The sequence below is a fragment of the Bufo bufo genome, chromosome 10 (genome assembly GCF_905171765.1).
Source record: "Bufo bufo chromosome 10, aBufBuf1.1, whole genome shotgun sequence".
Classification (NCBI taxonomy): domain Eukaryota; kingdom Metazoa; phylum Chordata; class Amphibia; order Anura; family Bufonidae; genus Bufo; species Bufo bufo.
The window spans coordinates 143811195-143829884 of record NC_053398.1 but is presented as its reverse complement, the minus strand read 5'-3'; the positions used below and the strand labels follow the sequence as shown (position 1 = coordinate 143829884).

Genomic DNA, 18690 nt, shown 5'->3' with positions numbered 1-18690 from the left:
GAATGCGGTTCAGATGCCTCCATAATGAGAGGCAGAGGAGTGAGACAGGGGCCCTGGATGTACAGGAGGGGTGGACACAGCAAGTAGGTGGAAGGGGCTCTGAGGGGGATTCATACAACAAGTAGTGGCAGGAGGTCTGTGCAGGGCAGCAATAGGAGATAGGAGGGTGGAACAGAAGCTCTGGATACATGGGGGAGGAAAGGAGACAGAAGGGGCTCCATGAGGATGAGATAGGACAGGATACGGGGGAAGGGGGGCAGGTGTCATGGAGGCAAACTGCTTAATGAAACAGTAAAACAACTAAATAGAATGAAGCAGCATCCAGCAGCAGATCGAAGAGTCCCCCCCCCCCCTCCTGTCCCACAGAGAAGAGACAGTTACAGTGCAGACTCACTGACAACCTATGTTCACACTTCTGCTCCAGTCTCTCTCCTCAGGCAGCATGTCCTGTGTAGAAGGGTGTGTCTGAGTCTCTGCAGCAGTCGGCCTCATGTGACTCAGAGGGCCCACTAAAGCGGTACTGCGTAAGTGAAATGACAGCAATGAGAGCTTCCATCTGTATGAATGGAAGTGCTCATATCAGCTCAGTGGGCCCCCCCAGGAGCATTGGGCCCCGGCACTTGCCCGGGTTTGCCGGGTTATGACGCCGGCCCTGGGTGTTATATCTGCACTATGATGACGAGGCTCCTGTCTCTCACTAGCAGCTCTGACCATACCGCCCAACTTTTAAAAATCGCAGAGGTACAATATTTTCGGCGCACATCACGGCAGGTTTTTTTCATACTAAGCCACGCCTCTAACTCCGCCCAAAGCCTAATTATTGATGCCGTCTCCGCTGCAGCAGCCGGGGATCGGTTATTGTGGAGCCCCCGGGGACTATTTTTTTTTCTTTCGCTTCAATATCCATTGAAATATTAGGCTACTTTCACACTTGCAGACTGCCTGCCGGCAATCCGGACGCAGACGGATCCGTCTGACAAATGCATTGAAATACCGGATCCGTCTCTCCGGTGTCATCTGGGAAAAAAACTGATCCGGTATAAAAATTTTTTTGCCTTTTTTAAAGGTCTGCGCATGCGCAGACCGGAAAGCCGGATCCGTTTTGCCGGAACACTTAATGCCAGATCCGGCACGAATACACTTCAATGTAAATTGGCATTCCGGCAAGCGTTCAGTACTTTTGGCCGGAGAGAAAACTGCAGCATGCTGCAATATTGTCTCCGTCCAGAAAAACGTAAGAGGGACTGAACTGATGACATCCTGAACAGATCGCTCTCCATTCAGAATGCATTAGGGTAAAACTGATCCGTTTTTTTCTGGTATTGAGCCCCTGTGACGGAACTCAATGCCGGAAAAGAAAAACGCTAGTGTGAAAGTAGCCTTAGCAGATAAATCAGCGGATTAGAGATATTTATAGATATTTTAAGGTCCAAATAATGAAGTTCTGGTCTAATATACGGGGCATTAATCCCCCCCCCCAAAAGAGGGACACTTGGGAGGCCTGGCTCCTGGCAGGAACCTGTTGTCTCTAGGCTTTTCATTGGCTGACACACATTGGGGTCACAACCAATCACCTTCCCCGCACAGCCCGTCAGCAACACATGGCGCAAACATCATCCGCTTTCCTACGTCGCCCGCCAATCTTTTCCCAAGCCCCGCCCAGAGGAGGCGTATTTGCGTCTTCCTTCGCGCGACATATTTCAGCGCATGTCACGTCTTGGCTCCTCCCTTAGTTACCGTCACTACCGTGTTGGCTCCACTGCCCCGCCCCTAGTAACGCTCTACCGCCTGTCAGCACCGCCCACCCGTGGAACTGTCTCACAGCAGAAAGGCCCCGCCCCGCGCTTGCGCAGTGTACTGTCAGTAGGGGGGCGTGCCGTCGGTTCCTGTCAGTGTGTGAGCAGACCGGAGCGAGCCCCGGGACTTACCGACTTCTCCTCGCTTCTCCCGCTGGCCCGGGCGGCCATGCCCTCCGACTTCATATCGCTGCTTAGTGCCGACCTTGACCTTGAGACCCCGAAATCCTTGTACTCTAAAGGTGAGCGGGCCCCGGGGCGGCGGGGGGGACACACCGGCGACCCTTCTGACCTGAAGCTCGGGCTCCAGACTTTGGTTGCCGCCAAGGATTCTGGGAAGATCACACTGCTCCTTATTGGAGGTGGGCGTCCTGTGGAGTGACCTGCAGGGGGCGTCTCCCCTTTGGACGAGGAGCTTGCACTCTTTGGGCTGTGGGGGTCCTCCGTCACCTTGTGGCCCCCTGGCTGCCTGTCCTGTAGGGTTCAGGTCACATGTTGCGTCTTTTCTGCGTTACAACATCTGATGAGGTTTATTTGTGCCATCGATACATCTGGTAACTATTGGTGGTCACGGCTCGCCACCGCCACCCACAGAAGCCACCATTATCCCAGAGTGTGTCCGCAGTGGCTCGTCCTGTAGAACCACAAGTCTCAGCAGCAGAAGTGCAGAACACATCGCTGTCCTAGTGACCTGTGAGAGCCGAGTGTACGTCACTGTGTATCGGCATATACACGTATAGGCGGTATATGTATACGTCACTGTGTATCGGAATATACACGTATAGGCGGTATATGTATACGTCACTGTGTATCGGAATATACACATATAGGCTGTATATGTCACTGTGTATCGGCATATACACATATAGGCGGTATATGTATACGTCACTGTGTATCGGCATATACACATATAGGCTGTATATGTCACTGTGTATCGGAATATACACATATAGGCAGTATATGTCCGAGTGTACGTCACTGTGTATCGGAATATACACATATAGGCTGTATATGTCACTGTGTATCGGAATATACACATATAGGCGGTATATGTATACGTCACTGTGTATCGGCATATACACATATAGGCGGTATATGTATACGTCACTGTGTATCGGAATATACACATATAGGCGGTATATGTATATGTCACTGTGTATCGGAATATACACATATAGGCGGTATATGTATACCTCACTGTGTATCGGAATATACACATATAGGCGGTATATGTCCGAGTGTACGTCACTGTGTATCGGCATATACACATATAGGCGGTATATGTATACGTCACTGTGTATCGGAATATACACATATAGGCGGTATATGTATACCTCACTGTGTATCGGCATATACACATATAGGCGGTATATGTATATGTCACTGTGTATCGGCATATACACATATAGGCGGTATATGTATACGTCACTGTGTATCGGAATATACACATATAGGCGGTATATGTATACCTCACTGTGTATCGGCATATACACATATAGGCGGTATATGTATACCTCACTGTGTATCGGCATATACACATATAGGCGGTATATGTATATGTCACTCTGTATCGGAATATACACATATAGGCGGTATATGTATACGTCACTGTGTATCGGAATATACACATATAGGCGGTATATGTCCGAGTGTACGTCACTGTGTAGGAATATACACATAGGCGGTATATGTCCGAGTGTACGTCACTGTGTAGGAATATACACATAGGCGGTATATGTCCGAGTGTACGTCACTGTGTATCGGAATATACACATATAGGCGGTATATGTCCATGTATACATCACTGTGTATCGGAATATACACATATAGGCGGTATATGTCCATGTATACATCACTGTGTATCGGAATATACACATATAGGCGGTATATGTCCGAGTGTACGTCACTGTGTATCGGAATATACACATATAGGCGGTATATGTCCATGTTTACGTCACTGTGTAGCGCAATATACACATATAGGCGGTATATGTCCATTGTCCATGTATACTTTGTACAGTTGCCCCCTCCCCTGTATATCGGCATATGTATGTACACATATAGGCGGTATATGTCCATGTATACTTGGCTTTATATCATTGCCTCCCCTGTATATTGTAATATAGATTATATATAGGCAGCTAGGACATACCCTGCTGCTGCAGAATGTGTCAGTCAGTGACAGCAAACAGTGATCTCCAACTTGAACTCCTCTGACAGCTGCAAAATTTCAACTCCCAGCAGGCCGGAAATACAACTCACAGCCTGCAGAAATGCTGGGGGTTGTAGTTTGGACACCCGTGGCCTATGCTAGTAGGTGGTCTCGTGATGTGAGACGTTTTTCTGCACCTGTTTCATGCTTGAGACTTTTTCTTTCATCCTGGTCACTCACAGTCTGATCCCAAGAGCTCACAATCTATTGTCTCACACATACATTAGGGGCAATTTAATAGGAAGCTAATGAGCCCATCAGTGTGGTTGTAGAGCAGTGGTCTGCATCCTGTGGCTCTTCATCTGTTGCAAATCTATAACTCCCAGCATGCCCTGACACATTGTGGCTGTCGGGGCATATTGGGAGTTGTAGTTTTGCAACAGCTGGAGAGCCACAGGTTGGAGACCACTGTTTTTTAGATTGTTGGGAGAACATACAGCCTCCGTGCAGATGGATTGCACAAGTCTTCACCCCCCAGTGATGGTCCCTGAGGTGACGACCTGCTCGCTCTACGTCACTGTGTATCGGAATATACACATATAGGCGGTATATGTCCATGTATATGTCACTGTGTGTCGGAATATACACATATAGGCGGTATATGTATATGTCACTGTGTATCGGAATATACACATATAGGCGGTATATGTCCATGTATACGTCACTGTGTGTCGGAATATACACATATAGGCGGTATATGTATATGTCACTGTGTATCGGAATATACACATATAGGCGGTATATGTCCATGTATATGTCACTGTGTCGGAATATACACATATAGGCGGTATATGTATACGTCACTGTGTGTCGGAATATACACATATAGGCGGTATATGTATATGTCACTGTGTATCGGAATATACACATATAGGCGGTATATGTCCATGTATATGTCACTGTGTGTCGGAATATACACATATAGGCGGTATATGTATACGTCACTGTGTGTCGGAATATACACATATAGGCGGTATATGTATACGTCACTGTGTATCGGAATATACACATATAGGCGGTATATGTATATGTCACTGTGTATCGGAATATACACATATAGGCGGTATATGTATACGTCACTGTGTGTCGGAATATACACATATAGGCGGTATATGTATACGTCACTGTGTCGGAATATACACATATAGGCGGTATATGTATACGTCACTGTGTGTCAGAATATACACATATAGGCGGTATATGTATACGTCACTGTGTATCGGAATATACACATATAGGCGATATATGTATACGTCACTGTGTGTCGGAATATACACATATAGGCGGTATATGTATATGTCACTGTGTATCGGAATATACACATATAGGCGGTATATGTATACGTCACTGTGTATCGGAATATACACATATAGGCGGTATATGTATACGTCACTGTGTATCGGAATATACACATATAGGCGGTATATGTATACGTCACTGTGTATCGGAATGTACACATATAGGCGGTATATGTCCATGTATACGTCACTGTGTATCGGAATGTACACATATAGGCGATATATGTCCGAGTATACGTCACTGTGTATCGGAATGTACACATATAGGCGGTATATGTATACGTCACTGTGTATCGGAATATACACATATAGGCGGTATATGTCCATGTATACGTCACTGTGTATCGGAATATACACATATAGGCGGTATATGTCCATGTATACGTCACTGTGTATCAGAATATACACATATAGGCGGTATATGTATACGTCACTGTGTATCGGAATATACACATATAGGCGGTATATGTCCATGTATACGTCACTGTGTATCGGAATGTACACATATAGGCGGTATATGTCCGAGTATACGTCACTGTGTATCGGGATATACACATATAGGGATATTCACCCCCCAGTGATTGTCCCTGAGGTGACGACCTGCTCGCTCTACGTCACTGTGTATCGGAATATACACATATAGGCGGTATATGTATATGTCACTGTGTATCGGAATATACACATATAGGCGGTATATGTATACGTCACTGTGTATCGGAATATACACATATAGGCGGTATATGTGTACGTCACTGTGTATCGGAATGCCCTGACACATTGTGGCTGTCGGGGCATATTGGGAGTTGTAGTTTTGCAACAGCTGGAGAGCCACAGGTTGGAGACCACTGTTTTTTGGATTGTTGGGAGAACATACAGCCTCCGTGCAGATGGATTGCACAAGTCTTCACCCCCCAGTGATTGTCCCTGAGGTGACTACCTGCTCGCTCTCACATGACTCGCTCGGCCCGTTCTGGGTTGTGCTGCGTTTACTTCATACGGGCGAATGTTCTTCCCTTTCCTCCTTCTCACCTGTCACCTAGAAGACGTTTGACTTGTCCCCGAGGACAGATCACTTGCACTTTGGTGATAGCCACCCAACATGGCGGCCACAGAAATCTCCACCCAGCTTTCCAAGGCCCCAGAACAGCAGATCAAGATATACCTGCTGGTGTTATTGAGCTCAGTCTGTTGGGAGTTGTAGTTGCACGAGAGCCAGAGGTTGCAGACCGCTGATGCCCAGTGAGGCTGATTGCTATAATTTTGGAGCAAATCAGTTCCACGAAGATTTGCGCCAAAAAGGACTTAATGTTTTTGCTTTGTGTGTGGAGGATAGGGGGCGTGACCGTGGCGATGCGTCCGATTTATACCTGGCGGGCGTCACTTTTATTAGTTCACCCAAGTCGTGTCCTAAGGAAGGAAACTTAATCTAACACGTGCCAAAGATGCGCCAAATCTGTCAAACTGCGTGCGTTACTGCGACACGACGCATCTTCTGACTGCACCGCCGCCGATTCGGCTGTCTAGATGTTAGACCACATTAGTTAATCTGCCCCAGTATATAGTGGTCCCTAAATGGTTGCGCCAGACAAATCCCGGGAGCGAGGTTACCTATGGATCCGGAAATTTGCTGCCGGAGTTGTCATGCACGCATAGGGGGTCTGCTTCCTGTAGCGGCTGTAAATCATGCTCTAATAGGCGCTCTGCTTGTCATGCCTTTCTACGTATAACTATAGAAGGCCTTAGGTCCTTGGTGATGCACGACCAGATCGGATCTCCACTTTATGCACAGCTTAATTCATGTAGTTAAAGGGGTCGTCCGATTTAAGGGGGGGGGGGAACAGGATAACCCTGGGGATCAGCCTACAATTAAGAACTGCTCAGCACTTAAAGGGGTTGTCTCATCTAGCCATTGGTGGTATATCGGTAGCATATGCCACCAGTGTCAGAACAGTGCGGGTCCCACCTATTCATCTCTATGTCCCTCAGTCGCATAGAAGTTAATGGAGTGGCGGAAACGCTTGCGCGCAGCACTCTCCGTTCATTTCTATGGCTCGCAGTACGCTTTCCTTCACTTTCAAGTGTCCGTTCTGGAGATAGGTGCAGGTCCCACCTCTGGGACCTGCACCTATCTGACGTTGGTGGCCTATCCTAGCGATACGCCACCAATGTCTCAGCAGATCCAACGCCATAAGACCTGGAGCTGTATGTCTGGATCTGCCAGGTAAGTACTGAGCAGTTCTTTATGGCAGCTTGATCCCCAGGGTCCTCCTTTTATCCCCTTAAAGCCGGACAACCCATTCAAATATGGAAACCGCATGGGTCCTCCTTTTATCCCCTTAAAGCCGGACAACCCCATCAAATATGGATACCGCATCGGTCCTCCTTTTATCCCCTTAAAGCCGGACAACCCCATCAAATATGGATACCGCATCGGTCCTCCTTTTATCCCCCTTAAAGCCGGACAACCCCTTCCAATATGGATACCGCATCGGTCCTCCTTTTATCCCCTTAAAGCCGGACAACCCATTCAAATATGGATACCGCATGGGTCCTCCTTTTATCCCCTTAAAGCCGGACAACCCCTTCAAATATGGATACCGCATCTGTCCTCCTTTTATCCCCTTAAAGCCGGACAACCCCTTCAAATATGGATACCGCATCTGTCCTCCTTTTATCCCCTTAAAGCCGGACAACCCATTCAAATATGGATACCGCATCGGTCCTCCTTTTATCCCCTTAAAGCCGGACAACCCCTTCAAATATAGATACCGCATCGGTCCTCCTTTTATCCCCTTAAAGCCGGACAACCCCTTCAAATATGGATACCGCATCGGTCCTCCTTTTATCCCCTTAAAGCCGGACAACCCATTCAAATATGGATACCGCATGGGTCCTCCTTTTATCCCCTTAAAGCCGGACAACCTCTTCAAATATGGATACCGCAAGTCGGAATGTAGCTGAGATTAGTCAACTTATATGGATGTATAAGATGTTTCTACGGGCCCTCAGAGGGGGGCCAGGGGTTCTTCAGAGGGGGGCCGGGGGTTCTGAATTTCTTGGTAACCCAGACAGCACCTTCCTGGCTGATAACAGGGAGCAGTAGATTGCATTCAGATTTGGCGTCCATTTTCAGGACTAGGGACTGCTGGCCATTTTCATATAGAGTCAGAGACCTAAAAGGGGTTGTCCTCTGACTATAAGCTTGTGACAGAGAGCCCGCACCAGCTGGAATCGGTTACCCTGCAGCGCCACCACAGGTGAAATGAAGCATTGCACAGTTACTATTGATTTCAAAGGGCCGAATGCATTTCATTCCTGGGGTCCACTAAAGCAGGGATGTCAAACTCGTGTTGCAAAACTATAACTTGCATCATGCTCAGACAGTCTACAGCTATCAGGGCATGCTGGGAGTTGTAGCTTTGCAACGGCCGGAGGTCCACAGGTTTAACATCCCCCCAGTCTGGGTATAAGATGAGGGTCCTGAATGAGGGACCCTCTCGATTAACGGAGTTTCTGATTTCCGATTCCTCCTCTGCCGGCTGCAGTTGTCTTCAGGTGTCCTGAACTGGGTGAGAACCGCCGTGGGTCCTGTGATGGCGGGAGCGCTCACATGTAGATGTCCTGATGAGGGCGATCATGGGTCGGGGCAGTGTCCTCCGCGTAATCTCATATGCTGATATGAAATCACCAAAGTTCGTTCTGCAAAAATGAGATATCGTTACACGTGTGCAGGAACGGCTGCTCGTTACCGTTCTCCCTGATCAGTCCATAATGAAAGGACTGTCTGGCGGTACATTGTACGTTCTGTATTGGCCTATACCATTTTAAGGGTATGTTCACACGGGGCTGAAAACCTGCTGCATGTTACAGTAACAACAAAGTGCGATTTTACCGTATACTGCGTAAAAGATTACACGCTGTGCGGATTTTAAATCCGTAGCGTTTCAATTCATATCACAGATTTTTAGAGCAAATTTCATCCTTTGCAATGCATCTGCTTAGGCCTCATGCACATGACCATCTCCGTGTTTGGGGTCCGCACAGCACGGATACCGGACGCGTGCATCCCGCATTTCCCCTTCGGCAGGTCCTGCACTGTTGTATAAATGGTTATTCTCTGCAAGAATAGGAAATGTTTTTTGGGGTTTGTTTTGTGGGGCTGCGCCACGGACATACGGACAACGGTTTTTCTGTCCGCATCTTTTTCAAGCCCCACTGAAACCAATTTGTCCTTATCCGATCCGAAAAAATGCAGATTGGATGTGGACTGAAAGATGCAGTTGTGCGCATGAGGCCTTACATCCTGTACCCTAAAAGCTAGAGATCATGGCCGCCATGAGCGTGTCCAAAGGCCGGACATATCCCAGGAAGTTTGCATTGTTTTCTATGGAGGCTTTTGAGACAGGAGTCAGATTTGGCTTCTAAAGAGTCACTAGACAGACGCTTTATTCTAAAGTGAAAATTCAGCGCCATTTATAAACGAGAGCTCGGCTTGATCTGATTGGCTGAGAGGGTGGTCGCTACCGGTAAGTCCTTTTTTTTTTTTTTTTGTCTGTGGCCTCTTGCATTTCTAGTGTCAGAAAAGCTTTGCCACGTCAGAATTTTTTTTTGTGGCAGTCCAGATCCTGAGACACCTGCTCCTACTGATTGCTGAAACAAAGGAGCAGAAGCTCTGCTTTGCTCAGCTCTCTTCAGACTGGTGTACACCTTTAATCCCACCTGCCCCCATTTGTTTCGGTGAACATCGGACCCCAACCACCAGTCAAAACGATGACCTGCCAAACGTTTTCGGAAACCGGAGGCACGCTTTGTGTATGATATTATTAAGTTTCCCCCCCCCCCCTGTTTCATCCAGTTTTCAACCTGTGTCAGTCTCCATTGCAGTTAGCATTCTATTCGCGTAACAGGAAGATCAGGATGTACGCTGCCTTTAAGGGGGCGCTGCAGAGGATGGAAATGGGCATTAGCGCCTTGTGATTGCATTGTTGGAATTTATCAGATGGTTTATACGTTAACAGGGCTGACGCAATGTTGGTGGTTTTCTTTCACTGGGTACATGAATAGTGGTGGTGTTACCTCTGCCTGGCACGGTCACACACGCGCCCCCCCCCCCCCCCCATAACCAATTATGCAAGTGCGGACCACAGGAGTAAAAGATGCATGAGACAGGTACTCGCATGCCAATTCCTAGTGATGATGCCAGCCCGACCCCAGTCATTGGCACATAATAGAGGCTGGCATGTTTTAGGTTGAGTCAGTATTTCACAATGCAATCAATGAATGCAGCTGATCTTTCAGGTGGCATGGGCATGATGCCAGGAGGCTCCTTACTAAGCGCTGGCATCACCGGGGCAATATTGGTAGAGTGCCCATGTCTTGAGCAGCCAGTTTGGTTTTCTTATTGACCTCATTAATGGACATGAATGGAAATTGTTCCAGAGTCAAATTTATGGCTTCATTTAAAGGGGTTGCCCTATGAAGGTATGGACCGGGGAGGAGGGGGGGTTGGGTGAGATTGAAGGAAGCTTTGCTAATATTGTAGGAGAGCGGTATAAATGTCGGTGAAATTCCTTTAATCCAGCATTTGATAATCCCCAAAAACCGGATCATTTGGCACCCATGACCTAGAGCCGAAGACTGAGCGGAGAGAGCCAATTTGGAAACTTCACGTTTCATTTTCAGCTTCCTCCCTCACGGAGTTAATCCTGTTTTTAACAAGGTTTTCCACGTTGACTTCAGAGGAGCTGAGCTGCAATACCAGACACAACCTATGGGCCGGAGGTGGCGCTGTTTTTGGAAGAAAGCCGTGATGTTTTTTTTTAATAATCCTGGATAACCCCTTTAAAAGTTGATTTCATATTACTAGGATAGGGCGTCGCTTTATGATTGGTATGGGCTCGAGCTCTGGGGCCCCTGCAAATCCTGAGCATGGAGGGGATTTAGCACTGCGTCCCTTCACAGCAGCGCTCCACCCACTGTCGGAGCCCTCCAATTATAAAGTGCTGCCATATCCTGTCCGTACGCCGTCCCTTTATAAGATGGTTAAAGCTTATTTATTTAGTTTCATTATCGGAATCGCATTTATCAATCCGCCCGTCTTTTCCACAGACCAAGTATCGGCCACCTCTGGCACTCCGGCTGTTGGGAAACTACAACTCTCAGCATGCTCCATTCACTGTTATTAGAAGCTCTGAGGACAGCTGAGCAAGGGTGCACGCTGGGAGTTGTGGTTTGACTACAGACCCCTGCCATAGACGGCGTACAGGCTTCCAAAAACAGCACGTGCATTTTTCTTGATTTTTAAAAAAATTTTTTTTTTTTTTGTTCTCGCTTCGGAATGGTTATAAAGGATGTCATAGGGAATTGCCATTCATGCAATTGCCGCAGGTTGCGCTTTCTGCTGGGCCCGAGACATCGGAGGACTGTGCTTGCTTTACTGCCTGCTGCAACGTAGACTGAGAGGGTCGAGCTGATCTCGAGATCTGGGAGAACTTCTTCTTGGTAATACTTTTCCTAGACTTCCTCGATCAGATAAACAGTTGCAGCTGACCGGGGTACACGCATGCATATCTGTTACCATGGGACCTGCCTCGTCAAGGTCATTCGCCCTGCACGTTTGTCCTTGATTTTGCACGAGGAGGAGTCACAGCTCCGGAGGGCTCGGGGGGGGGGGGGGGGGAATTGCAAGTCTAACAATGCAGATCGCCCGACACTTCTCCTCCCCAGGACTTGCATCCAGCCGCCTTCTCCTGCTTTTCCGTGAGGCACGAAAGTTCAGGACGTTTTTTTTTTTTTTTAATCTGGCTGTAACGTGACTCGGACATGGGAGGTCACGGAAAGGACTGGATCCAGTGGTTTCCCTTGGAAGTGACAGAAGTTGATTGCAGGAACGGTGCCAGCATCTTGAAAACCCTTGGCAGGTCCATTCACGTGGATGCCAAAACTATGGTCTGGAGTTATTTTTGGGTGCAGATGCATTGTGCACGCTCGTTCCTGTCAACACCACAGGGGGGGGGGGACTGGAAAAAAAAACTAAACTGTGAAGTTACACCGCTGTCACGAGGCGAAATGTGCATTAGTGCTTGCATGTTATTAGTCCGGCCGCAGGCTTCCCTCCTAGATCACAGGCTCCATGATTAAGCCGGACTGACGTAGGTTTAAAACTCCAAAGTATCTTAGCAGCCTAGAAAAATGCAGTCTCCAGCATGGAGGGTATTACAGAGCGCTGAGCCCCACAGAGCCCCGGACAGGGTGGACAATGAGCGGGCCGGGCCACCAGACCTTGTGCGCTTTAACCCGTTTATTGCCAGGGGGGATGGCAGCAGTAATAAAAAGACGTTCTCCTGCCCGTCCACCCCTGTGCGCTCCAGCTCCTGGGACGTTAGGTACTGGGTGCACCCTCTGCGCCAGTCCGGCAATGAAACTTCACATTACCAGATAAGAATATACTGTGTACCTTGGCTAGGAATCCTGAAAAACTACTGAATCACAGCCGGGTCCACCTTTGGACACTTTTTTTTTCTTTTTCTCTCGTTTTATATGTAGACACAGCAATTGCTGCAGCGAGCAGGTAAACAGAGCAGAGAAGGCAGCGCTCGTATACAGGATGTAACTGAGGATCAGCACAGGATAAGTAATGTATGTACACAGTGACTGCACCAGCAGAATAGTGAGTGCAGCTCTGGAGTATAATACAGGATGTAACTGAGGATCACCACAGGATAAGTAATGTATGTACACAGTGACTGCACCAGCAGAATAGTGAGTGCAGCTCTGGAGTATAATACAGGATGTAACTGAGGATCACCACAGGATAAGTAATGTATGTACACAGTGACTGCACCAGCAGAATAGTGAGTGCAGCTCTGGAGTATAATACAGGATGTAACTGAGGATCACCACAGGATAAGTAATGTATGTACACAGTGACTGCACCAGCAGAATAGTGAGTGCAGCTCTGGAGTATAATACAGGATGTAACTCAGGATCAGTACAGGATAAGTAATGTATGTACACAGTGACTGCACCAGCAGAATAGTGAGTGCAGCTCTGGAGTATAATACAGGATGTAACTCAGGATCAGTACAGGATAAGTAATGTATGTACACAGTGACTGCACCAGCAGAATAGTGAATACAGCTCTGGAGTATAATACAGGATGTAACTGAGGATCAGTACAGGATAAGTAATGTATGTACACAGTGACTGCACCAGCAGAATAGTGAGTGCAGCTCTGGAGTATAATACAGGATGTAACTGAGGATCACCACAGGATAAGTAATGTATGTACACAGTGACTCCACCAGCAGAATAGTGAGTGCAGCTCTGGAGTATAATACAGGATGTAACTCAGGATCAGTAGAGGATAAGTAATGTATGTACACAGTGACTGCACCAGCAGAATAGTGAGTGCAGCTCTGGAGTATAATACAGGGTGTAACTGAGGATCAGCACAGGATAAGTAATGTATGTACACAGTGACTGCACCAGCAGAATAGTGAGTGCAGCTCTGGAGTATAATACAGGGTAAGTAATGCAATAAGGATGTACCAGAACCTATTCTGTTCTATCAGTTGGACCAGTCAGTGTAATTTAAAAAGCAGTTTTGCATAGAGTGTAATATTACAGACTTGCAGCATCTTTACAGGTATAGCCTTAGGGTCACTTTAACAGATAATCCACTTTAATTCATTTGCACCATTTGTCCTCTTGTGTTGGGAAAGGGAAACAACTTCGGAGTAGTTGTCCCTCTGTTAGTCCCACGTTCTCTCCGTGGTGGCTGCTGTGGACATGGCGCCCTGGTTCATGTCATCTTTATATCAGATGAGCACTTACAGCTTTCTATTAACTAAAGTAAATTTGCTAATAAATCCAAAGTACAAACTCCAATGCCATAAAGAGTTCATATATTTGGCTAGCCTGAGGCAGCATACTTTTTCTAAGTAGCCAAACTTTTACAGTGTAAAAAATAAACAGATTCATTTAAAGTGTGACTTGGAGGTTGTCGCCAGTGCGGAGGATGAGTGTTGTTCCTCTTTCACACAATGGTGCTGATAAGCTTTACAGCCAGTGTTTCACCGTGGCTAATCTGCAGAAGAAGTTAGGCCTCTTAAACCGTCTTCACAGCGACTCTATATGGCCTTAAGGGCCCAATTTAGCAGGCGATTGTCAGGAGGTGAAGCGTTCCCTGCAAGCGCCTGCTCGTCCGTAAAGGAGACCGCTGCCTTTACATGTAGTACTCCGCAGTATGAGGAGGAGCGATAACCATGTTATAAGGGAAAATAATACAATCTACCCAGCACCTAACCCAAACCCGAACTTCTGTGAAGAAGTTCGGGTTTGGGTACCAAACATGCCGATTTTTCTCACGCGAGTGCAAAACGCATTACATTGTTTTGCACTCGCACGGGAAAATCGTGCATGTTCCCGCAACGCACCCGCACCTTTTCCCGCAACGCCCGTGTGAAAGAGGTCTAAGAAATAGGCTCTGCTCGCACTGACTAAATGCTGAACTTCTGCAGGGCTTGTGCATATGCACAGCAGCCACTCAGAACAAGCGAAGCTTCAGTGTAAAACACAGAGGAAGGCAGAACGGGAACAGGGCGCTCTAATTAGACTGCCTCAACTCCCAGGAGATGACCACAGATCTGTCCTAAAGGTGCAGAGACTTTAAAGGGGTTGTCCCATTAGAAAGACGTTTCCCCCATGCGCATCATAGAGGATAGTTATCTGATGGGTGAGGTTCTGACCACTGGTGCCCCTGCCAATCATAAGAACTGAGACACATGTTACCCCGCTTGAATGGAGAGGCAAACACACGTGTCCACCTCTATGTTCAGCCCTATGGGACTGCGGGAGATGGAGGAGTATTTTATTTTATTTCTGACGAAGGTTCCGATCCGGACCTGAAATGCGTTGCCATTTAACTAATAGAAACGTCTCCTGAACCCGATCTGTATCCTGCTGTCGTATCTGGAGGTAGTGCCTTGCTTTCAAAGTCCCTGTTCTCCTTCTCTGTACCTGTATATCTACCCAAAAAAATGTTTTTGAAAAGTTACCCTCAATGGCACCTCTTCTGCAACGAATGTAATTGCCAGGAGTAAATTCCTGCACGATCTGACACAAGGCATGGTGATCGGGCAGGATCTATCATATGTACCTGAAAAAACTGCCATGTCTTAAAGGGGTTCTTAACAATAAGCTGACCACCAGCTAGGACCCCCAGTGATCAGCTGTAATCTGTGTGTGGGGGGGGGGGAACCTGCCAGTCGGTGTGTCCGTTTTGTGGATCCGTGGTTTGCAAAACAGACACAGCCGTGTGAATACATCCTAATTGTTAAATTTTGATGCAGCGCCACCACAGGGGAAATGAAGCATTGCACAGTGCCTATTGACAGCAATGGTCTGTCTGTATAATGCAGGACAGGATGGGTCCTCCAGAGCGAGAGATGCTCTTTGTAACCATTGGCCAAGAGACGAGGATCCTGAATGTCGTCTCCCCCCCCGGTTCCTGATTATCTCATAATTCCCTAATAGGTTTCAAAAATGTCTCGAAAAAGAAGGTCTTAAAGGGAGTGGTTCAGCTTTATCGGCGGGACCTGTTGAGGGAAGCTGCCCGATTCTCTGCTCCAGATCTGTGGGTCCACCACTGTTTTCACTGCATTTCAGTTCCCCAGGTAAACTTCTGGCATGAACGGGGACCCATGCACTGCTGCAGCCAACAGCTGATTGCAGTGTTGTCGTGTCCCCAAGCAGTACGTCTCCTTGTGGACTTGTCGCTGCTGGAGCCAGTCATTGACTGCAGCAGTGCACATGTCCTCATCCAGAATTTTACAGGTCTGGGATCAGAAGACCATGGCATGGAGCCAAGGTGTTGGAACAGAGCCATGGGGAGTATGTTTTTCTTTTTCTTTTTTCCCCCTTTCATCCTCCATGACGGCATACCATGAGAGATGACCGCCTTCATCCAGGTAGGGACAGGAAGAATAACTCTAAGGACTCTGCTCCTTACCTCCTTCTTTGCGCGTCGAGCGTGGAGGTCCATGTGGTGACCGGACAGTATTGTGCGCGCTCCCTGTTGCAACCCGATACTTTAGGCTCTTGTGATGACGTCACAGGAAGTTGGATGAGTTCCACATGCGTTCCAGCAAGAAATTCCGGTATGCTTGACACGCGTAGAGGGGGCGAAGCTTAATTTGGCACGTGGATCAAGGCGGAAATCGCCCTCTGATCTGAGGTCTGCAGGTTTTACAGAGGCCTAGCAGTATGCCTGAACTGGAGACAAGCCAGATGGAGAGCTCTCTGGGGCCTACTGCTGAAAGTTACTTTCACTTGGAGAGCTAACGCTAGTCCAAAAAGTAGGAAGTGTGTGATATGTTCGGTTAAATTTCCAGTGGCTTGTAATAGGAAGCTCTGCAAAAAATGTGCTGCCAATATAGCAGAAGATTTGGTTCCCTCTATTAGGGAGGCGTTAAGGGAGGTAATCAGAGAAGAAATGCGTTCGGCCCTATCTGAAACTCCTGTGGCCATTCCTGGTCCAGCTACATCAAAGCGTAGGGACCCTAAAATGGTTGTCTCAGATTCTTCCTCCTCAGACTCAGAACAAGACTCTGAGTTAGAGAGTCTAGATTCAATCCATTCCCCTGGGTCTGATACGGAATTCAAAAGTTTTCTTTTTTCCTCGGAGGATACGAAAGAATTGATTAAAGCGGTCAGAGCAACCATGAACCTCTCGGATGAGAAGGTCCAAAGGTCAGTCCAAGATAAGTTGTTTAGTGGACTAGAACAAAGCGTTTTTCCAGTCCATAAAAACATGCATGGATTGATAAAAAGGGAATGGAAGGCTCCACATAGGAAGCTATTTATTCCAAAAACAATCAGACGTAGATTTCCCTTTAGTGAAGAAGACGAAGCGTTGTTAACCTCCTGTCCAAAAGTAAAGGTGTCCCATTCAAAATTAGCTAAAGCATCTAATGCACTTCCCTTTGAAGATATGGGGTCCCTAATAGACACTATTGATAAAAATAAAGTAGATTCAGGTCTGAAAAGAAGCCGGGAGTCTGCTGCTGCCCTTTTAAAGCCAAATCTGTCACCAGATCTCTTAGAACAGTTGAAATCCTGTATGAAAGAAGGCTCCCCTTATGACTCATTAAAAGACTCCTTCCCTCTCTCACTAAAGGCAGTGGATTTCTTAGCAGATTCTACCGCGGAGTCTGTAAGGATGACGGCAAGAACCACTGGGCTGGCGGTTGTGGCTAGAAGGGCTCTATGGTTAAAATTCTGGACAGGAGGCATCAGTTCAAAGATGAAGCTATGTAGTCTTCCTTTTCACGGAAACCTAATGTTTGGTCAGGATTTGGAAAGTATTTTAAAAAAAGCTTCTGATTCTAAAAAATCCTTTCCCCGTTGAAACAAATAAGAGGAAGTTTCCCTTTCGGAAAGTTAGGAAAGGAGGTTCCTTCCAGTCCAAAAGATCTGACAGGGAGGGTGTCACGGATGGTGTTGCAGAAAACTAGAAGACACAAATGAAGATCCGACTGACTTGATCCCAAACTAAGGAACATATGGGTGAGCCCTATAAAAGCCCTAGAGCTCTCCCTGACTGCTCAGCCCATGCAAAGATCTCTATGATAGATAATTGCATGCCTTCGTGCCTCGACTGTATGACACCTGAACACCCTATAATAGAGGGGCCACGACCACCGGCACCCTACACTTAATACGGAGGGAGACAGGGTCACCTAGGATCAAGCCAACAGGAAAACGCAAATAAAGGAACAGACTTATCTGAGGAAGCAGCAGTTGCAGCATCTAGCATAGCACAATCCAGGAAGTTGTATAAACCGCAAAGTGATGCAGTATGGGAGGGGATATAAAGGGATGCAATCAGTGCAACTAGATGAGAGCTGAGAGAGGGAAACGAGATGACAAAACGAAAGCAAAACAAAAGAAGGCAAGAGGTACTGAAGAACGTCTGTCAGAACTTCTCAGATATCTGGCGGTGACAGAGGGACAGTGGTCCAGAGGGAAAAGTCAGAAGATTGGTAGAGGTAGAGGATTCTTGTTTAACCCCGAAAATTCGGAATCTTCCAAACAATGACGCCAGGCTTCAGGTGGGAGGAAGACTAAAATTCTTTACAAAAGAATGGGAAGAAATTACCATGAACCCTTGGGTTCTAAATATTATATTAGAAGGTTACGATATTCCTTTCCATCTTCCTCCACCCATAAATTTCTTCAAAGTATCTCCAATTCAGAAATCTGTTCTTCTACAGAGAAAATTAGAGGAAGGCATCTTGAATCTGTTGGCTCAAAAGGCTATTATCCCGGTTCCAGCCCCTCAACAAAGAACAGGTTTATTATTCAACAGTTCTATTCTGTAAAA

The 18690-nt window shown here is 47.1% G+C and overlaps 1 protein-coding gene across 4 annotated transcripts in view; it reads left to right on the top strand.

Moving 5' to 3' along the window:
• NFAT5 (nuclear factor of activated T cells 5) overlaps nt 1-18690 on the top strand; it is a 124597-nt gene that overhangs the window by 36221 nt on the left and 69686 nt on the right. For 3 of the 4 annotated variants that reach the window (XM_040410094.1, XM_040410096.1, XM_040410095.1), the window contains exon 1: nt 1866-2038. The exons of the other annotated variant lie outside the window; for it this stretch is intronic. In XM_040410094.1, coding sequence (XP_040266028.1) covers nt 1966-2038 — 73 coding nt within the window. In that variant the 5' untranslated portion in view covers nt 1866-1965. Of the gene's footprint in view, nt 1-1865; nt 2039-18690 lie in introns of those variants that run through there. 4 annotated transcript variants of the gene reach the window in all.